The sequence below is a fragment of the Dryas octopetala genome, chromosome 3, assembly GCF_963921425.1.
Source record: "Dryas octopetala chromosome 3, drDryOcto1.1, whole genome shotgun sequence".
Taxonomy (NCBI): domain Eukaryota; kingdom Viridiplantae; phylum Streptophyta; class Magnoliopsida; order Rosales; family Rosaceae; genus Dryas; species Dryas octopetala.
The window spans coordinates 121,675-141,922 of record NC_141368.1 but is presented as its reverse complement, the minus strand read 5'-3'; the positions used below and the strand labels follow the sequence as shown (position 1 = coordinate 141,922).

Below are 20,248 nucleotides of genomic sequence, written 5' to 3'. Positions count from 1 at the left end.
AACAAAACTGTACTGATTGATAGACAGGCTCACATAGCATATATTCCCAATGGAATTACAGAATTTATTTTATTCAATAGCTGAATACCACATATAATATTCCACAGCTAAACATAACAAAAAATTAATTTTCAGAAGTTGTTCCACAACCAAGGGCCCTAGAAAATAAATTACTCAAACAATAATGTTAATATGTAAACCACTACTGTGACACCCATTCATTAACAATACCTTTGGCCAATACCACTAAGATCGAGTAAACCACTGCTTCACTGTTGAGATTTGAGAGGATTTAAGCCTGCAAAAAACTCGCATACTTGGCACCTAGGAAAAGCCTTTGGATACATAGTAAGGCATTTTTAGTAACCTCGGCATTCTCATGATTCATCAGTTTCATCACACGTTCCTTGGCCTTGAGGTCAGTCACTATGATTCTTCCAGCCGGATGCTGCTGGACGAACTGTGAGATATCAAAGCAAGCAACAGCCAAAGCCCTAGGATCACTGGATGTGTCCAAAATAGTAATTAGGACTCTTAGAATCTGCAAGAGAAGGTCATGTATTAGTTGTATCAAGGAAGGCACAAGATTCTTCAAACGCATTGACATCTGCAATTAATTTTAGTTTTCAATATTTTATCAGGATATTTTAATACTGCTTCAGCACTACGAAGAGGTTAACTAAGAAAGAAAATTTACAAAGACCAAATTTACTACCTTTTTTTCATTGAAGCCAAGCTGTCTTGGAAAAATAGTGTTGCCCAGGAGAACACAAAGAAGTGTAACACAAGACCCACCTCACTACCTCACATTGAGTGGTTAGAACAAACCCAAATCCCAATATGTAGTAGCATGTCTGTGTGCACGCTCAAAGTTTCTATTACCAAGTATTAGTATAATGTTATGACTCATGACAGGGATCCCATTTCCACCAATAACAACACACAACACGGGAGTTGGGACACATTTTTTGACATGTCAAATTATTTTTAAGGATTTTTTTGTTCCACTGAATTCACCAAATATGATACACCAAGAAATAAACTATGCATTACAACTGTTAAGCAAATAATCTAATTCTTTCTTTTAAGAAAACAAAAAGAATGGTGGACGAGAAAAAACTTGAGCAAAAGGCAAAAAATACCTGAAAGTCATTCTCTTCAAAATTGTTGATATTCTCGCGCCAGAATATTGGATCTTTGTGCATGGGTGACCAGTCAAGATGGCCAAGGAGGACTTCTTGCTTGTACTTATCAAAAGAACTTAATTTCTTGATGTTATCCTTCAGTCCCTCTTCCAGTTGATTTAATCCCTCCAAGAGATCCTATGAAAAACTTCAATTAATTAGGAAAAAAAAAAAACCAATGATTTATAGGAAAACGACTAATGTATTACAGATTCAGAAGGGTGAGGAGGGAGAGAGAGTTGCAGAGGGGACTGGAAACAGAAAAGGCAGAAAGAAATAAATGGATGTAGTCACATGATTATGGTATTGCCTATTATATTTTTTATTAGAAATTAAGGTAACAATTGAATCAATTCATCACAGAATGTTTAATCAATTTATAGAAAGAAAATTTATCAACATAAATGCAGACATGTAGAAAACCAACAATAGCTACAATGTCCCTTCATTTAACTCAGCCTGACCAAATAAAATGTACACTCCAGCAGCAAAAAAGGATACAACCTTCTAGTTTCTTACCTCATCACTCCATGCTTGTGCTTTCAAGCTCTGAACAATTTGTGGCAGTCCAAGGTCCACCATTTGAGCACCAAATGTCCCTTTGGAGAGCAAATTCCTCAGAATCAAAACAACAACTCTGACAACCTACAAGAAATTACCAAACCCATATTACTAATAAAAGATGCATACAACATGTACTCCTCTGATATGAAGACAAACATTGCTTATTGCTAACAGTAACATGGACAAAGTCTGCAATGCAGTAGATGATGTAAAGTTTGTTCTGAATGATTGATTAATATAAGAAGAATAAAAGCTATAGCTATACACAGTTACCCTGACTATACACAAATTACTCTCGTTATGAAAAACTTTTAACATCCCAAAAGGCAAGATGCTCACCTTCTCCTTTGTGGAACTCTTGACAACTTCTATGAGTCGCGGAAGGGTTCTAGAAGTAGCCAAGTATTCAATTGCAGGTTCATAATAGGATAGGAGCCAGATGCATAGACATGTTTCATAAAGAAGCTGTTTCAAACACGATATGAAGTCAATATAAAAATCATAAAGCCAGAAACCAATATATGGAAGCTGTTTCCTGAGATACACCAGATGATTATTTGGCCCGCAAACTGACAGGATTGAGGCATGTCGACTTGGGTGTAAACAGATGGTTTATAGTTTTTACTTTGTTAGCTGTCCAAAATATGACAAAATTTACCTGGATAGATTGTTGGGTGGAAGCCGGAGAGATTAAGGGAACAAGCAACTTCACCCCATCTGCTTGAACAAAGGAAGATCTAACCACAGGTTCCTTTAGTAAGGTAGCAAGGCAATTGATGGCAGTTGGGATGCCATGACTAGGATGGGAGGGCTTCTTCAGCTGCAAAATATATACCATCAGGAACATGGTTTGATGACCGATACCATCAAAACTAATAACCACCAAGTGAAGACTGGGATATCATCAGAATAACTGATTAACTTGGAGGGCGTATTGAGAAAACATAATATATCACACAATTCTATCCAGTAAAGATTTCCAAATAAGAACACACGTCAAACCCAACGACAAAATATCATTTCTTTTCAGTAATAACATACAAAATAACACATCTTTTTGCAGACTTTAATCCTCAATGTTTTTTAACTTTTTTTTTCACAATATAATATCAGAATAGAAGTTCCTTGATTCCACATTCTGCATTTTGCAAATTTGAACTATCAAAAAATAAAATTCTTTCTTTTCCAATGATCTAGAAAAGAACAAGTGAGTGCTTCTCAACAAGGTAACCATGCAGTATAATTGAAACTAGAATTAACAGCATGATAGAGTCATTCCTCATGACAAAAACCTTTGGGAAAAATGGCATCTCCTCTAATTATAAGGTTGTGGATAAGGTTTCCGGTTCGGTACCCCTTGGATATTTTTCAACCACATATCCAAAAAATACTAAAAGACTCAAATTTCCAGGCATCCAAAACGACACAGGCACTCAGTTGCATTCAGTACAACATATAACCCAAAGCTGAAAGCATACCTGTGCACAAAGCCATTCTACCAATCCTTTCAACACATCATCAATACTAGTGATTTTTCTCTTTGAATTTGAGGCTTCTCCATTTGAAACAGTGCCATCTCGGGCTTTTGGCCTGGCACTATATTAACATAGAAAGAGTTAAAAAAAATGCAGTTAATAAAAAGTTTAAGGATTAACATATTAGTTAATTCCTTGAATATTTGCATTTCACTTTTACAGTGGATCATGTTTGAAGTACCTCACTATTGAAGCAAGTATCTTACAGCTCTTCTCTTGTATAAACCAATTGCCCTTCCAGAGCAATCTGAAAAGAAACTCGATGGATTTGTTACATAGACATAAAGTATCACTTGAAACACTGAATTTGTAGATTTATGCTGACCTTAAGAAAGGCTCATAAATATCTTTATTGACAAGAGAACTATCATGGAACAATCTTGCTCTTTTTGGGTTAGCTGGGACAAAAAGAAAGAAACGGTTACTTGGTTTTCCCTATGAATGAGTGCGCATTCAAAAAGCCCAAAAACTTCCAGTTACCTGTAAGCATTTCATCAATTAAAGCAAGGACATATTCTACTGTTTCTTCCTTGAAAATGTCACGTAAAATACCAACAAACACTTGAACATAAGCTGGGCCATCCTGCCACATTTGACCACCTTGTCAATGTCATTGTAAGATACACAAGAGAAAAAATCACTCTAGTCATCTAATTCAAGAAGATCTCTCCACTCAGATTAAGGTGAAGCATTGAAAGAAGCCAGCAAATGGTTTGGGAATGAATGTACAAATTTAAAACTGTCCAAAGGGGAAGATACAAAGAGGAGAGAGAATCCATAAAGTTTTAAATAATGATGAGAAATAAGTAATTTAATAGTCGGATAAAGAGCAACAAGAATTACATCATCGAGCAACTGGGATCTGTAGCTCTCGGATCTTTTATCATAACGCCTCAACAGCTGAAGGCACGTTCCAGTGATGAGCTTAGTCGTCATGTATGTCTCCCATGGGATGTCCCTTTTCAAAACCTTGAAGATGAAACAACATGTCAATCAAAATATACAGAAAATTTGAACCATACATACTATCCTTGTTCAACAGTGACACAGACAAGAATGATGAGAGTAACAAAATGTAAGTCTCACAGGAAAGGGTAACGGCGAAAATATTCAAAAGCATGAAAAGAGTGGTCAATATCTAAACAATCAAACAACATCTGGGACAGGTTAAATCTCGTCAAAACAAGAAAACAAGTTGGGAGTATAACAGATAAACCCCTATTCAAATGAGACACCTGAAGTGATTGGATGACCAACCTGTTCAGTGGTGAGCTCAGCATGGTCCATTGCTGTGACAACACAAAACCCAGCTCAAAATATTTGCGAAATTCACCAATTCGAGTAGCTACAGATGGAAAAATCAGATCAGAACTCAGATTCACTTCAGATTCATTGAATGAAAAAACACTCAAAGGTGATTTGAAACCCAATTGTAATTGTATCCCGATTTGGGATCGATGGGCTCACCTCTCTCTCTCTCTCACTGTGTCGTCCGTGTGGCTTCGTACGTTCGTCAGGACTCAGGAAAGAGATGAATGGGAGGAGAGAAGGAGGAGGGACAACCGCAATTATGTTATTTTGTATACGTGGCCCTATAACCTGTCGACACGTGGCGGGTACTACGTCTTACCATAATAATGGCTAATAGGGTGGGCCGAAGCCCAAACCATTGATTGTTTTGTCATTTTTGGAGAAATATCTTAAGAAGAAAGCCCAAAGGCCGTATAGGCCCACGGTTCCCACCTAAATGAATGTAAGAGAGCAACATAATTTTTTTTTTTTTTTGGCCACAAGAGAGCAACATAATTAAACGTAAAGAAAGGTGCAGAAGATTGAAGTTGAATGAAGATAGGGAGACAGAGAGGGCCGTAACTTAAAGAGGTGAGAGCATGAGCATGTCTCCGTCCATTGTTGTTCCTATCTCTTCTCCTCCCCACATAATCGCCACCAGTTCCAAGACCCTTCTCTCCTCATCACCACTCTATTCTCCTACTTTCCCTCTCCATCTTCCTCGCCTCTCTTTCTTCTTATACCCGCCAACTACACCTCTTTATCCACCACATGGTCATTCTATTGCCTCCACCAGCTCTGCCTTTGCTCTTCTCCATCATTCGCCCACAAATAGGCCCAAGACTGCTTCCATGACGAGAGGTCCACCTGGGTTTTCCAGGGCGTACTCCTGTTGTAGCTTCAGAGGTGATAGAGGTGGAGAATTTGAGAGAGCTGCTGATGTGGAGGAAGAGGACGTAGAAGTAGAAGTAGAAGAAGAAGAAGAAGCAGCAGAAGCAGCAGCAGAGAGGGCTTTTGGGTCTCCTCTTTTGCCTGAGAGATGGGACGTTTTGGGTCTTGGGCAAGCCATGGTAATTTTCCTTTCATTTTTGAGTTTTTCTATTTGACTGCTTGCTTAAATTTTAGGAAAAGAAGAAAACAGTTCGTCTTTGCTTTTTGTTTCCTGTATAGCATCTCCCGTGTTTGTTAAATGAGAAAATCCGTTTAAGAAATGTAGAGGAAAATAAAGGGTAATTTCTTTCCTAGTTGCATTGGTCATTGAAATATATAAAGAAAGTAAATAAATTTTCTTGTAAATTCTTGCCTTTATTTAATGGTCAAGCAAATTGAGGTGTGGACAGGAAAATGGTATTTCGGATCACATAGCTTATGCTGTACAGGTTCCTAATGGAATTAAAGTAGTATTTCAGATCATACAACAACTTTCCTTGACCATGCCAAATGGTTGTATCACTAAGCTGAGCTCCAAGCTAAGTGATGGTTGTACTAGGATGCTTGTTTACAGAAAAGGAGGGATAACCACCGGCACTGGATCTTAAAGTAGCTCTAATCTTCTACTTACAAGATGTTAAGCTGGTGTGGTATGGGAAGATTTTAACTAATTCTTGCATTTCTTCTGATATCGTTTTAGGTGGACTTTTCGGGCATTGTTGATGATGAGTTTCTGGAGAAATTGGGATTAGAAAAGGGAACAAGGAAGCTTGTGAATCATGAAGAGAGAGGTAGAGTTTTGAGAGCTATGGATGGTTGTAGCTATAAGGCTGCTGCTGGTGGGTCTCTTTCCAACAGCCTAGTGGCCTTGGCTAGGCTTGGTAGCACATCAATTGGAGGCTCTCCCTTGAATGTAGCTATGGCAGGGAGTGTAGGGAGTGATCCCTTGGGTGGCTTCTACAGGCAAGGCTCTTCTTCCTCCCCAAGCTTTCTGGCTTGGATGATTCAAAGAGAAACCCTTTTTTACATCATGTCACCTTTTGCTTTCAATTATCAATGAAATGTTTGGAAAAATCCATCTTGATTGTGATATGGCAATCATCACATAAGTGAAAGTTGCCTTATTAGTGTACTTTTAGAGTGTGTCCTCATATTTGATGTGCCTCCCGTCTCTAGCACTGTCCTGGGTATTTTAAAATGATCATATGGATTCCATATGGTCAACGATTTGAACCATTTGGTTCCTATTGTAGCAGTTATTTAATTCTTTTTTTCAATGGTCTGACAAAAATTAAATTCTTTCCCAATGTATGTTTTAGGGCAAAGTTACGTCGGGCAAATTTGCATTTTCTTTCTGCACCTATCAAGGATGGGACAACAGGGACAGTAATAGTTCTAACAAGTTCAGATGCCCAGCGTACAATGCTTGCATATCAGGTTAAATCTGTTTCGGATGTCTAAAAGCTTTAAGTTATTAGTGACACTTAAGTTTAGTCATGTGAATTAGTGCTATTTTTTATATCTGTTTATTGTTTTCTGAGTATTTATGATTTCTTCATTTGGTTTAGTAATGTACATGTTTCTCTGAGGTAAAATCAAATGAGACCCTAATATATGTCTTAATGGTTTCAGGGTACATCTTCAACTGTTAATTATGATTCATCCTTGGCCAGCACAATTTGCAATACAAAAATACTAGTAGTTGAAGGGTATTTATTTGAACTTCCTGATACAATCAAAACAATTACAAAAGCCTGTGAAGAAGCACGCAGAAGTGGTGCCTTGGTTGCAGTTACAGCCTCAGACGTCTCCTGCATTGAGAGACACTATGATGATTTCTGGTATTGTTACTTGATTGACTACATTATACTTTCTTCATTTCACATATGACATTTGAGTCTCTTTTTGGTCTGAATATGACATTTGACATTTAAGTCTTTATGCATTAAGTCCAGCATCTTTTTTCTCCCTTTTGTTTTGTAAGAAAGCAAGATCAAGAGAATTTTACTACTGCGTGTAATCCCTTTGAAAGGATTTCTTGCCTTAGATGACGTATGAATTCCATGTTTGTCAAATCAGAGAGATGACTGTATGTATCTTGCGTCATTTGTGACACGCAGCATGCATGCATGGATGGTGGTTAAGCGTTGGGAGTATTCTGCCTTACAATTGTGGTGTGAACACTATTTTAGATCACTGAATTTATATTAATTCGTTTAATGTTTTCCAAATTTTTGTCCAGGGAAATTGTTGGGAATTATGCGGACATTGTTTTTGCAAACAGTGACGAAGCAAGAGCTTTCTGTCATTTTTCCTCAAAGGAAAGCCCCATTTCAGCTACAAGGTATCTGAGCCATTTTGTTCCCCTGGCCTCAGTTACTGATGGGCCAAGAGGCTCTTACATTGGTGTAAAAGGAGAAGCTGTATATATCCCTCCTTCTCCATGTGTACCAGTGGACACTTGTGGTGCTGGCGATGCGTATGCATCTGGAATTTTATTTGGTATTTTACGAGGAGTGTCAAGCTTGAAAGGAATAGGTACATTTGCAGCTAGGGTTGCAGCCACAGTTGTTGGGCAACAGGGCACTCGGCTTAGGGTTCAAGATGCAGTAGAGTTGGCAGAGTCTTTCACATTCCATATTGATAGTTCCACTATTAGGTCAGATATTGGGTCAGATCATTTATCCAGCTTCTAATTAGACCCTTTGTTAATTTCCCAAATTCTTTTATTAGATATATCAACCTTTGTTCATATCTTTGTACATTTTAGATTATTGGGTAATGGTCTTGGAAGCAAGCTGCAAAACAGTGGATTCCAAGGCTTTTTTCCAAATCTGTTGGTGACTTGGTCTCATGAAATTCTTAATCTTATTGCTGCAGATACTTTGATTTGTCTGTACCACAGAAACTGCCATAAAAAAAATATATATATTCTTATAGGACCGGACTAGGGAACAACTATCCCACACCGGACTAGTGATGAACTTTCTAATACCATTTCGTTTTATACTAGGATATTCATCTAACAATGTACTTGTTGAATAGAATTATGTCCGGGAAATAATTTTTGGAAAGCAGAGTTTTCAAATGAAATGATGGAAGATAAGTTTCTAGTTTCTATGACTTTGTCATCACTCATCAGAAACTGGCCTGTGGCCGATAACCGATGAATTCTGGGAGCCTTCTTCGCGTCTTTTGCAAGCAACATGTACGGTAATGGAGTAAGAGAGAAAAGATAATTTCTGGATTGATCTCTCTGACTAGCACTTTGATGTCTGGATGTAAAGCAAAGAAATTGTTTCAAAAGTAGAGTAAAACTTTTATATTAATAAGCCACAACATACAATATTTTTTAATCATAAACTCAAATTTCTAATCTATTTATTTTTAAGTCATAAAATATAATTTTAAGTCACAAAAAATATTTATGAGTCACAATTTAAGAAAAATTAAGTACGAAACATTCAATATTATTCAAACTCAAGCATATTTAAATTTTAGTTAAATTAATTTTTGAATTCTTTTGAGAATTTAGGATTTATGGTATAGTCTTTAGAATTTAGAGCTAAAGTCTTAAAACTCTAAATATGAAGTCATAAAACCTAAACTCTAAATACTTAAACTTTAAAATAATACTACATCATTCAAAAAAGTATAATTCTACAAAATTACAAGGAATTACATATTACGTCGTAACAAAATAAAGTATAACTCTTTACATACTGCATCATAACAAGATAAAGTGTAACTTTGTGAAAGTTTCATATGGCGTCAAGAAAAAAAGTTTAGTTTTAAGTCACTCATTGTGGCCTAAAAATAAATAGATCTTTTACAGGTTTATAAGTGAAAATTACAATTTTTTGTGATTTTTTACTAATTTACTATTCATTTAATGGGTGTATACACTAATTGTCTCTCTCTCATCACGTGTTTAGGTGTATATACTCATTGTCTTTCTCTCATCAGGTGACCTAACATGTGATGTGAGAAATAAACACATAGGGATATAAACTTGTGATAAGTAAATTTTCTCCTCCCTAATTCAATTTAATTTACAATAAGTTAAATGCATATATATTTATAAATTTCCCATAGTCATTTTAATTTTAAGGAACAAAATAATATTTAATGAAAAATAATTATACTCATGATGACATATGGAGTGCGGATTAACCATGATTCTTGTGCTTTTCGGTTTGATTTCTCTTCCCACGATGGGGCATCTTGAGATATAGGTGAGGTGAGATGACACTAGGGTAAGTGAAGTTTTGGCATGCCATAGTACCATCTCAATTGTCTAAGATGATAGCTAAGAGGAGCTTCTTAGCTACAATATAGAGAAATGTTAAAAGATAAAGAACAAACCTACCCCAACAGATTACATACACTAGCTATCTTGCCAGATTAGCTAACATATCTCAACCCTTGGCAATGGAGCTCATAAATCTGAATTCTGAAGAAAGAGAAAATGGCTTCTTGTGGCTAGTTATTCAAAATTTCAGTATATTTCACAAGGGAAAATATTTGGGTCACCCCTCCCCCCAAAATAACAATTTCGGTAATGTCGGCGCATGATCGGAACCGTTCACTTTTTAGATCACCTATTATAGATCATCTCTGCAAAAAATCAAATCAATCGGAAATCGTTTGGTTATATAACTGTTGTCAATTAAGTAAAAAAAATTGATGGTTTTCAATTAAAAAGTGTTTTTTTGACCAAACCGTTGATTTTTTCTATTTAATCAACAACAATTATATAATCAAACGATTTCCGATTGAGTTGATTTTTTGCAGAGATAATCTATAATATGTGATCTAAAAAGTGAACGGTTCTGATCATGCGCCGGCATTACTGAAATTATTATTTTGGGAGGAGGAGTGACCTTGGAGTACCCCCAAGAGGTGACCTAAGTAGTGTCCTTTCACAAGTACACTTCATTTTTAGATTTTTTTTTTTAATTCAAGAAAAATAATTTTAAAAATAACATGACCACATCAGCTATCACATAAGTTGATAAGCTAATGTGGCCAAATAAGTATGTATAAATAGCATATCATTACTCATATCGGCTATTTTTATTTTATAAAAATATCATTAATACCTTTATTTTAAATAATAAAGATGTGTTCGATATTTCATATGTGTTAATTTGTAAAATAAAAAATCTGTGAATACCGGTATAAATGTAAATCCAGCTAAGGCATGTTATTTGGAAAACACATGTGTATATTATATATAGTGGTACATGGAATGAATGTGCGAACATTTCTTTTGAATTTGTATACATGACACATGCATATGTTGTTTTTTAAGAAGAGATATATGCCCTTACCTTTTTCAGCCACGATCCACTACTAGGAAGTAGGAACCCTCTGGGCTCCGGCTCTCCCCTTGTTTTTAAGTTTTATTTTTGGTCTGAGTGAGAGGTGAGATTGAAAAGTGAAGAGTGGAGATTGAAAATAGTTAATAAACATTACTACTAAGAAGATAAAGAAGATAAAGAAGAAAAGAGGAGAAGATGGTTGGTGCTGCGGAGGAAGAAGACGGCAAAACGTCGTCGTGCAGTGGGAGGAGGCTGGTGTTCACGTACGGGACTCTAAAGCGGGGGTTTTGGAATCACACCTTAATGCAGGAGCTGATGAGAAGCGGCGACTCCGTGTTGTTGGGCAACTACCGAACCCAAGACAAGTACCCCCTCGTCTGTGGGCCCTACCGCGTCCCCTTTCTCCTTAACCTCCCAGGCTCTGGTCAGCGGGTTCTGGGCGAGTTGTACGCCGTGTCTACGCGCGGACTCGCCCGCATCGATGAGTTGGAGGGCACCACGCGCGGACACTACGAGAGGCTCCCCATAAAGCTAGAACAGGTAGAGGCCCAGGAATCGGAATCGGAATCAGAATCAGCGGAGGCCTATTTTGCGCACAGCAGTTACGCCATGGAGCTGTGGATCAAGAATGGCAGAATGGGTTTGAGCGCTTATTCCGAGAAGGAGGCGCGTGGCTACGTCAACCGCAAAGATAGGCCGCAGCATCTCACCTTTCTCGACCACATTCATGTATTTCTGTCCTCCTCCACATCCACCCGGACCCCTCCTCAGTGTCCTCACTCTCCCTCTCACTCACTCAATACCTTAATTTGAGTGAGTGAGTCCATAATATTAATATTCAAGGCTTTGCCTGCCAATATGCATCAGGATTTCTTTACTTTTCTTCTAATCCATCACTTTGTGGGCTTGGTTTCAAATTATCTATTGCCGCAATGTTATCGTCAGAGCAATCTCAATCTCCATTCAGGAAGGATCTATCTGCATTTTTTTCTGTTGGCTAAAAAGGCTTAATACGATATGATATGTATCGGATAATATTAAACTTCAATCAATACAAGGAAGGATCTGCATATTTTCCTTTTCGTTATTCTAAAAGATGAAAAAGAATTCTATCTCAATCTTTAACTTTCTTATTTAAAACTTAAAATTTCCATGTCTTCTTGGTTACGTACCAATGCTTGCAGAATCCAAACGGTAAGAGAAGGAGAACATGTCATGACATAGCAACATGACAAACCCTAGACATTAGAATAGATCAAGGAACGAATTTGAAAATGACGCCAGTCACACGATGGCTGCCCGGGCAATTACTAAGGTTCTATGCTAATTTCTATGCAGTATGCAATGCATCTCTCCATCACTTCCGTGTGCCATGCTCATACTTGATTCAAAATCCAATGTAAGGTTATACTCTGTAAGATTAGTTTGTAACCAATGAAGCCAAAATCCAAATGTGGGTGAAAGCAAATATTAAAACTACAGGGCCAACAACAACTATTTGATTATTGTATGAGAGACAGATTAAAAAACAAGGCGATGCTGCAATATGTAGATGCCTCTCTCCATCACATGATATTCATATGAGCCTTTTGAGTTTTGATCAAAAGTATAACCTTATATCACACACACAAGTATGTCATCTTTTACATTTAGATCACACAGTATAAGCTTACATCACACAAGCAATATCTTTTACGATATTACTGTTCAAACTGGCCCAGACCCACCTTCATGTTATGCAATAAGCATCTTCATTATAGGTGATCCATCCACAACATTGAGGTATAAGATTACTTGTGAACTTACGACCAAGAGATTCTCAGAAGGCAACCTGTAACAGTTGAAATACATATACACCATACTTATTTTTCTGTAAAGCCATCAGTTTCCATCAGTTGCTGCGTCCTGCATTGTTATGGAAGAATTATATATACTTTTCATTCTTTTTTCTTTGATCTGTAAAAGATAAAACTTTGTCTTACATTTACATTACCATGTTGATGTATGACTAATACCCAGGCCATTGCATGTAAGTATCATTCCTTTAAATCTGGAAAGATATTCCTGTATTGCAATAGTATAATATCATCTATATTCAGTAACATCACCAAACAAAACCTACCTAAAATGAAATCGACCATGGTAGATTCCATTATACCACAAAGGTTCATACCCGTAAAGTATACTTATCAATCTCATAAATGCCAGTTAAATCGTAGTCAAGTCGCCTAGCAGGATCACTTAACACTGCAAAAGAACGATAAAAGGAAAAGAAATGAGCGAAAGTCCATGGAGCCACTTTCATTCTATATTACAATTTTAACTGCTTATGCCACTCCGCACGATCACTTACCACCTATCCTAATATAACAAAACAGAGCTTTATGCCACCATTCATTGATTATTGAACAATAAAAAAGCCAAAGTTGGCCAATGAACACAACCACTGCTCAATTTTAATACACCAGTCAGATGTAGATTAGTTCAACATACTACATTAACTTAAAACCATAACTGGAACTGACAAATGACTTTTTTTTTTTTTTTTTTTTTCTTTTCTGTTGTTTACTCTGCTCTTTAAAAGATGAGAGACAGAGACCAACTACATCTCTTGAGGTTGCAAATCCTGTATGTGGGTCAAAGTCACTGACTGAACAGAAAAAGAATGACGGAAAAGCATGGAAACAGACCTACTTCACACTTACTAAGAGAAATTACCTTTGTAAGCTTCATTAATCTCTTGAAACTTTGCTGTAACATGACTGTCACCCTTGTGCTTGTCCGGATGCCATTTCTATATTTAGCCAGCAGAATCATGTTAATTTCCTCAGAGTTTGATTGCATTAGAAGAAACATCTACAATCATGTAACATAAAAGCACCATCCAGGGACTAGGCAAAAAAGATAATGACCAACCAGAGCAAGCCTTCGGTAATTTAGTCTGATCTTCTCATCAGTTGCATCATAATCAACCTCCAAAACTTTGTAGTAATCCTTGGAACAAGTAAAAAGTCCCCTATCAGGTTTACATTGAAGTATTGAAGTGAAATGTACAATCTCAAGATTTGAGAAACAAAGGATACAGATAGCCAACAACTTTTTCACGATGAACAAAAAGTTTGGAGTTGTGTGCACAGAAACAACTATGAATTAAGCAAGAGTAGAAACCATGAAGAGCAATGAGAATATAAGTTCGTATACTACATTAATGCCAAACTATTTTCCTTCATATCCCACAATCCAAACAGTTCAAGCTGAGCTTATGCCTCCACAGACCCAATGCAGAAAATGATGGCATTTGGATTGGTCAGGCTATCCATGATTAGAATGACCACAATTGAAGCCATCTAAAAAGACCCTGAAGGTGAGAAACAACTAGTTTTGAGTCTTTTGACTATAGTCCATACTCTGGTCCTAAATTCACCGATTCCCTCAACCATTTGTAGTTGAAAAGTGGGAAACTCGGACAAAGTAGGGTTTCAGACTTCAGAAGCATGTAACAACTTAGCCAATGTCACAACCAGCACAGCACACCTCACTCTTGTCAATTATTAGTTCCTCATCATTTCACCACTCACCACATTCTTTTGTATCAAGAGGTGCCTAAATTTACGGACAGAAAAGACAAGAGCGAATTTCTGATCCAAGGAACTCACGCACCACAACTTTGGACCTACATAGATACTAAGAACACCATTTCATCCTAGTCCATGAAACTAACGCGCTTCTGTAGTAACTCATCCAACTAGTCCTCAGTATCCTCACTCTATTTCAGTTCATATTTATACCAAAATCTTAAACAACCCAATTGAACTATGCTGCTGTTACACCGACTATAGCCCTGATGTTTAGTTACGAGAAAAACCCGCAGAAAAGGCCAAACCAAATCTAAATCGTACGTTTCTTGTTTTGATTTTAGTTACATCTGATCCGAAGAAGTCATTTCTCAGCTACCCAGAAATAAAGAAATAAAATGAAAATGAAAATGAAAAACGAAGAGGCGTGATGGGATTATAAATACCTTGTGGGTGGTAATCTCAGTGCCTTCCATCTGCTAATGCTATGGTAATGATGTTGGTGCACGGAGGTTTATCCGCATACTTCATTTGACACAAAAACTGAACAAGGCAAACTGGCAAAGGCAAGTTGTGAGTGACTTGTGAAGTTGTGAGAGGTATTTGTTCCAAACAGCTGCTGATAATGTATTTTCTTTAAATTCAAGAAAAAATATTTTTCACTACAAATCAATAGGAAGAAACTGGGAAAGAGTTTGTTGTGTTGTGTGGTGTGGGAATTTGATCGAAAAAGAAAAATCCTCAAACCTCAGAAATTGAGTGCCACAACTGTGTCAACTATCTACTATAGTACTATCTGAGATTGTCTTTTTTTCTTTCTTTTTATTCGAAAGATTGGATGTCATGTAGCCCAAAGATTTTCTTCAATCCAAGCTGAGGAATTTTGATAGGCCATTATCGCAATTGAAATCACCATTGTATTTGGGTTGCTTTAAACATAGGCCATCAGTGAAAAGGAGGCTTGTTGGTATGTGGGCTCTCACTAGATGAGATGAGCCCAAGCAGTATGCTTGGGCTACTAGCATACTGCTTTTAATGTTTTTCTTTTTGTGAGAGCTTTTTAAGCTTCGGTGGTAGGAAAAAAGGAAATTTTCACAATACAGTCACTGTAAGTCATATAACCATATTTTTTACTATTAAATGCAGATGTGTTCACCTTTCTACTACTATTGCTACTACTGGATATGGATTTGTTGATGCAAATTTCCGTAAGAGAGATGCAACAACTTAGAAGGGATGATCTGGTTGATCTGAAGCCCTACTGGATGATGAAGTGGAGGTTGAACCGAGATCTTCCTGCACAAACACAAGATCAAAGGAGATTGACCGGTGTGGTACCAGCCAAATACGCTCCCATGATGAAGTCAGTGATGTGTATTTGGAGGTGTTTGTGTAAGAACAAGGAAGAACATGTGATGAACTGGGGAGAATGAGGAAGAACAAGGTAAGATCTTCTGGATTTATTCTCAGCAAGTAGGGGATATTCTGATAGGCTTTTTGGTGAGTGAAGTTGTGTATTAGATCCCTCTTTTTGTGCACATAAGGCAGTTTATATAGGCAAAGAAAATGGTAAGGGGTAAGTTACCTGCATGAGGGTGAATGGTTGAGAAGAGGTCATGCGTTCGGTCATGAATAGTGGCATGCACAGCTACTCACCATATTTACATTCAATGCTGCATTGAATGCAAGGATGGAAGATAAACTATGATACCCCAATAGTCATGACTGTGAGCTAGGAAGTCTTATCTGTCAGAGAGTCCTGTCAGGTGCACTTGAGTATGGCGGTTCGTCCCAACGTGATCTTCTTTAGAATGGCGGTGGGAAGCCGAGCCGATCCGAACACATGTTCTCATGTGTAGACAAGAAACCCATGTGTGATCGGATCGGACATGGACAAGCCGGCCGAGCCAATCCGGTAGGTAGTGATCTCTTCAAGTCGTAGTTGGCTGTGACTAGAATTTGAGAGGATGATCACCAAAGGCCGAGCCGAACCGGGTGTCCACTTTATGATGGATTTCTTCAAGTGTAGAGCAAGTGTTGATAGGTTCGGATCGACAGGAGGCAGTTCCTAGGCCGAGCCGAACCAAATGGTTGAGATGATTCGGTGATGACAAGATTGTCAAAGCAAGTCTGATCATGACCGGTCATTGGGCCGGTCCGGGCCGAGCCGAACCAATGGTCGAGATGATCCAGTGGTGACAAGATTGTCAAAGCGAGTCCAATCATGACTGGTCATTGAGCTAGACCGGGCCGAACCGAACCAATGGTCGAGATGATCCAGTGGTGACAAGATTGTCAAAGCGAGTCCAATCATGACTGGTCATTGAGCCGGACCGGGTCGAGCCGAACCAATGGTCGAGATGATCCGAGCTGAAGATTTTGGAAGTGATGTTCCAGGTTCTAATAGAATGTTTAATGGTTGAGATGTGACTGGAGAAAGATGATCTCCAAATCCGAGCCGAACTGATGGTATCCGAAAAAGATGATCTCTCGAATTTCTGGTGAATCCCAATGTTAGTTCGGATCGGACACGGGTGACTCGGAGGTAAGAGCCGATCTCATATGTACATGTCGTTGGCATTGCTAAGATGTGATGATGACATAGATGGCTGGGTCTGATCAAGTTGACCATTGAAAAGTCAGAGCAAAAATGAGACTTGGTGTGCCACGTGTTGGTCTGTGATTGGCCATTGAATCCATGTGGATTTATCCACAAACTGGATTCATCATCATTAATTATTAGTTTGATTTTCTTATGAAAAGAAAAAAGAAAAAAGCAGGTACGGATAATGTTATTAATTAGTCAAAATTGGCGAGCAATCTGTATTTGTTTGCTAGCCATTGAAGTAATAGTTTAATAATCCCAATGATAGCATTGGTCAGCAAGCACTCGTTGGTTTTGGACTTGGGCACTGGGCAGTATAGGGCCGGCAGTTGCATTATTGATTTATTTCCCTATTTTCATTAGTGGAAATTAATAAATTAATTTGTATCATCTGTGAGCTGAAAATTCTATATATTGATCGATATTTGATAGTAGTTGTTGAAATTAATTTGGAAGGCAAAAGACGGGCAGCAATATAACTATGGCAGATGCCATAAGCAGCAGCTCAAAAGTGATAAGATGCAAAGGTATGTCTCCCGCGATCTGATATATAAATACTGCCCACAGCAGCAATTAATTAAGGATATATGCAGCGGTGGTCTGCTGGGGAATAGGAGAAACGATGAAGGTGGAAGAGATACAAGTAGAGCCACCAAAAAGCTGTGAAGCTCGGGTTAAGATGCTCTACGCCAGTCTCTGTCACACTGACATCTTGGTCTCCAAAGGATTCCCAATTGTACGTTCCTTCAATCTTCCTCTTCCTAGATCCATCTGCATACTTTACTGCTTAAGTAATCCATTCATTTTAAACTTGATCGATCGCGGTTTCATTTTATCTGCAGCCTGACGTTTTCCCTCGAGTTCTTGGCCATGAAGGCGTCGGGTATTTTTATAAATTCTATACGGAAATGTTATAAACATTTTTATATGGCATTTTCACTGTGAATTTGAATATTTGATTATATTAATTATTTGTGTGTATATTAAGTATGTAGAGTCGAAGTTAGATAGATTCATAGTTTGAGTTTGACAATAGATATATGTTGAGAGAAAGATTCTACATCGAAAATGTGAGACATTGCATGACTTATAAAGGTTTAGACTCTTCCTATTGCTAATTGATTTTGTGAAAGTATGTAGTATATTTAAGAAATTAAAGAATATTAATTAGTTACCCCTCGAGCTCCAGTACTTACGAATGTAAACTGCGCGCAGTGTGGTGGAGAGCATAGGGGAGGAAGTAAGAAATATAAAAGTAGGAGATGTTGTGATTCCAACGTTTGTTGGAGAGTGCGGGGAATGCGAGAATTGTGTGTCGGGGAAGACAAACATGTGCCTGAAATATCCTTTAGACTTCGGTGGTTTAATGCTGGATGGCACTTCAAGAATGTCTGTCAAGGGACAAAAGCTGTACCACGTCTTCTCCTGCGCAACATGGTCCGAGTACATGGTTGCTAATGTTAATTACCTTGTCAAGCTTCCCGATGCCAATGCCAACCACTCCCTCCCCCACGCTAGCTTCCTCTCCTGTGGATTCTCTACTGGATTTGGGGCTCCTTGGAAGGAAGCTAAGCTTGAAAAAGGATCAACTGTCGCTGTTATTGGTCTTGGTGCTGTTGGATTAGGGGTATGTACCTACCTTATATATTGCTAACTTAATTAACTAATTCACTAATTAGCTAGCTTAATTGCTACTTTGCTTGCTAGCTAAGCTAGGGTGATTAATTCAGTTTTCGTACATATATATGACAGGCAATTGAGGGAGCTAGAAAGCAAGGTGCATCCAGGATAATTGGCGTAGACAAAAATGAGCGAAGAAGAGAAAAAGGAAAAACTTTTGGAATGACTGATTTTATAAACCCTGATGATCAACCTCATAATAATAATAAATCAGTTTCTGAGCTCATCAAAGACTTAACAGCTGGAACGGGTGTAGATTATTGCTTTGAGTGCTCTGGCTTTCCACCCTTCATCAATGAAGCCCTTGAAGCCACTAAACTGGTATCCCAATATTTCTTTTTCACTTGATCGATAATCTCAGACAATGCCACATATTTTCATTTATTTTTCATGCATGCATACAGACTACATATACATATGTGTGATTCATTGTGTCTGCAGGGGAAAGGAACAGCAATAGTGATTGGAGCCTCAAATGTACCAAGCGCTCAAATCAATACCCTTTCCCTGTTGTGTGGCAGAACCTTGAAAGGTTCCCTTTTCGGAGGGATCAAAATCAAAACCGACCTTCCCATTATAATCCAAAAATGGATGAATAAGGTGAAGTCATCAACAACCTACCTAAAGTGGACTAGTGGAACTGTGGAAGAATTCATCATTAACGTACCTACCTAAACTGGTGCTCTACTTTTTTTTTTGTCCACAGGAAATGCAACTTGACCAACTTTTGACTCATGAAGTTCCTCTAGTAGACATTAACCAAGCACTTGAGCTTTCAAAGCAGCCAGATTGTGTCAAAGTTCTTATCAAGATCTGATTGATCTTGTTAAAATTAATTTACCTTCAGAATGTGCTTGAATATGGAAAAATAAAACACTACATTGTGGATTTGAGGCCTAGTTTGGTGCATAGGATATAATTGGATAGGATAAATAACTAAAATCATTTGTATTGAAGGAAGAACATGAAAAGTATCTTCTAATTTGAAGGAAAAAGATGGGAAGAAGATTGGAAAAAACATGGATTATTTAATCTCACTATTTTTGGGGGAATTGGAAGGGATAAGTCTCCCTTTCTGATTAGTTAATCTTAATACATCTTATTTATTCAAGTTAGAAACTTATTCTTTAAATACACATGAATTTAGTCATTTATCTTATACAATCATATTATATACACCAACGAAGTCAGTATGGATCCCTAAAAGATTTATTAGTCTTTGTAATATTTCTCGAAATAATATGTATCATGATGTCCATCCATGTGCGCACATCTTACAAACCATTTAAACTGATCCATTCTCCTATTCAATCATTTCATAATATTAATAGTTCATTTGATGCATCGTGCAAATCTTTTAAATTGGATCCATCTGAAAGCTTCTTTCGGTCTGGGTACAGAATACAGAGTGCAAATCATACAATTTTGGTGCACATGAGGTATTTTCAGCCCACCAAATATTGTGGAAGAATTGGATCCGGCAATAGAACTTTCATGCATTAAATTTATTTTTTTCCTTCTAAATGTACAAAAAAAAAAAAAAAAAATGGTACACTTGGCT

General features: G+C 37.6%; 5 protein-coding genes across 7 annotated transcripts; 3 read left to right on the top strand and 2 right to left on the bottom strand.

Annotated features, from left to right (window-relative positions):
- LOC147289059 (vacuolar ATP synthase subunit H family protein) lies at positions 1 to 4,852 on the bottom strand. Of its 2 annotated transcripts, XM_086237260.1 has the most exons (12): positions 4,751 to 4,852; positions 4,541 to 4,628; positions 4,127 to 4,252; positions 3,764 to 3,866; positions 3,609 to 3,681; positions 3,465 to 3,530; positions 3,227 to 3,344; positions 2,407 to 2,568; positions 2,088 to 2,213; positions 1,704 to 1,829; positions 1,143 to 1,322; positions 1 to 541 (listed from the first exon to the last, which is right to left on the bottom strand). In XM_086237260.1, exons 2-12 carry the CDS (start codon positions 4,568 to 4,570, stop codon positions 293 to 295), a joined length of 1,359 nt encoding a protein of 452 aa, XP_086093386.1. In that variant the 5' UTR covers positions 4,571 to 4,628; positions 4,751 to 4,852; the 3' UTR covers positions 1 to 292. The 2 variants fall into 2 exon arrangements, with proteins under 2 accessions (XP_086093386.1, XP_086093387.1); XM_086237261.1 differs by lacking the exon at positions 4,751 to 4,852 and having other exon boundaries at positions 4,541 to 4,744.
- A 249-nt stretch (positions 4,853 to 5,101) lies between these two features.
- On the top strand, positions 5,102 to 8,382 carry NARA5 (pfkB-like carbohydrate kinase family protein). Its single transcript, XM_086238649.1, has 5 exons — positions 5,102 to 5,643; positions 6,204 to 6,466; positions 6,823 to 6,940; positions 7,136 to 7,344; positions 7,746 to 8,382. Exons 1-5 carry the CDS (start codon positions 5,173 to 5,175, stop codon positions 8,197 to 8,199), a joined length of 1,515 nt encoding a protein of 504 aa, XP_086094775.1. The 5' UTR covers positions 5,102 to 5,172; the 3' UTR covers positions 8,200 to 8,382.
- Positions 8,383 to 10,754: 2,372 nt separating this feature from the next.
- On the top strand, positions 10,755 to 12,194 carry LOC147289057 (putative gamma-glutamylcyclotransferase At3g02910). The gene has a single exon (XM_086237801.1). It carries the CDS (start codon positions 11,023 to 11,025, stop codon positions 11,638 to 11,640), a length of 618 nt encoding a protein of 205 aa, XP_086093927.1. The 5' UTR covers positions 10,755 to 11,022; the 3' UTR covers positions 11,641 to 12,194.
- A 214-nt stretch (positions 12,195 to 12,408) lies between these two features.
- Positions 12,409 to 15,197, bottom strand: LOC147289056 (Chaperone DnaJ-domain superfamily protein). 2 transcript variants are annotated; one of them, XM_086237804.1, is made up of 6 exons: positions 14,849 to 15,197; positions 13,744 to 13,821; positions 13,546 to 13,621; positions 13,001 to 13,074; positions 12,810 to 12,891; positions 12,409 to 12,732 (listed from the first exon to the last, which is right to left on the bottom strand). In XM_086237804.1, the coding sequence occupies exons 1-5, from the start codon at positions 14,876 to 14,878 to the stop codon at positions 12,817 to 12,819; spliced, it is 333 nt and encodes a 110-aa protein (XP_086093930.1). In that variant the 5' UTR covers positions 14,879 to 15,197; the 3' UTR covers positions 12,409 to 12,732; positions 12,810 to 12,816. The 2 variants fall into 2 exon arrangements, with proteins under 2 accessions (XP_086093930.1, XP_086093929.1); XM_086237803.1 differs by having other exon boundaries at positions 12,821 to 12,891.
- A 2,191-nt stretch (positions 15,198 to 17,388) lies between these two features.
- On the top strand, positions 17,389 to 19,774 carry LOC147289055 (CYP enzymes assisting alcohol dehydrogenase-like). Its single transcript, XM_086237632.1, has 7 exons — positions 17,389 to 17,534; positions 17,601 to 17,743; positions 17,850 to 17,890; positions 18,223 to 18,634; positions 18,760 to 19,008; positions 19,129 to 19,287; positions 19,394 to 19,774. Exons 1-7 carry the CDS (start codon positions 17,489 to 17,491, stop codon positions 19,502 to 19,504), a joined length of 1,161 nt encoding a protein of 386 aa, XP_086093758.1. The 5' UTR covers positions 17,389 to 17,488; the 3' UTR covers positions 19,505 to 19,774.
- Positions 19,775 to 20,248: the final 474 nt, after the last annotated feature.

Excerpts from the sequence above, each read along its gene's own strand:
- LOC147289056 (XM_086237803.1), bottom strand. The coding sequence starts at position 14,878 with ATGGAAGGCACTGAGATTACCACCCACAAG. Across the intron at positions 13,822-14,848 it reads CTGAGATTACCACCCACAAG|GATTACTACAAAGTTTTGGA; the intron begins GTATTTATAATC and ends ACTTGTTCCAAG. Across the intron at positions 13,622-13,743 it reads ATTACCGAAGGCTTGCTCTG|AAATGGCATCCGGACAAGCA; the intron begins GTTGGTCATTAT and ends GGCTAAATATAG.
- LOC147289055 (XM_086237632.1), top strand. The coding sequence starts at position 17,489 with ATGGCAGATGCCATAAGCAGCAGCTCAAAAGTGATAAGATGCAAAG. Across the intron at positions 17,535-17,600 it reads AAAAGTGATAAGATGCAAAG|CGGTGGTCTGCTGGGGAATA; the intron begins GTATGTCTCCCG and ends GGATATATGCAG. Across the intron at positions 19,009-19,128 it reads CCCTTGAAGCCACTAAACTG|GGGAAAGGAACAGCAATAGT; the intron begins GTATCCCAATAT and ends TTGTGTCTGCAG.
- LOC147289057 (XM_086237801.1), top strand. The coding sequence starts at position 11,023 with ATGGTTGGTGCTGCGGAGGAAGAAGACGGCAAAACGTCGTCGTGCAGT.
- NARA5 (XM_086238649.1), top strand. The coding sequence starts at position 5,173 with ATGAGCATGTCTCCGTCCATTGTTGTTCCTATCTCTTCTCCTCCCCAC. Across the intron at positions 6,467-6,822 it reads CCCTTGGGTGGCTTCTACAG|GGCAAAGTTACGTCGGGCAA; the intron begins GCAAGGCTCTTC and ends TGTATGTTTTAG. Across the intron at positions 6,941-7,135 it reads GTACAATGCTTGCATATCAG|GGTACATCTTCAACTGTTAA; the intron begins GTTAAATCTGTT and ends TAATGGTTTCAG.
- LOC147289059 (XM_086237260.1), bottom strand. The coding sequence starts at position 4,570 with ATGGACCATGCTGAGCTCACCACTGAACAG. Across the intron at positions 3,682-3,763 it reads AATTGATGAAATGCTTACAG|CTAACCCAAAAAGAGCAAGA; the intron begins GTAACTGGAAGT and ends TTTTTGTCCCAG. Across the intron at positions 3,345-3,464 it reads ATACTTGCTTCAATAGTGAG|TGCCAGGCCAAAAGCCCGAG; the intron begins GTACTTCAAACA and ends ATGTTAATATAG.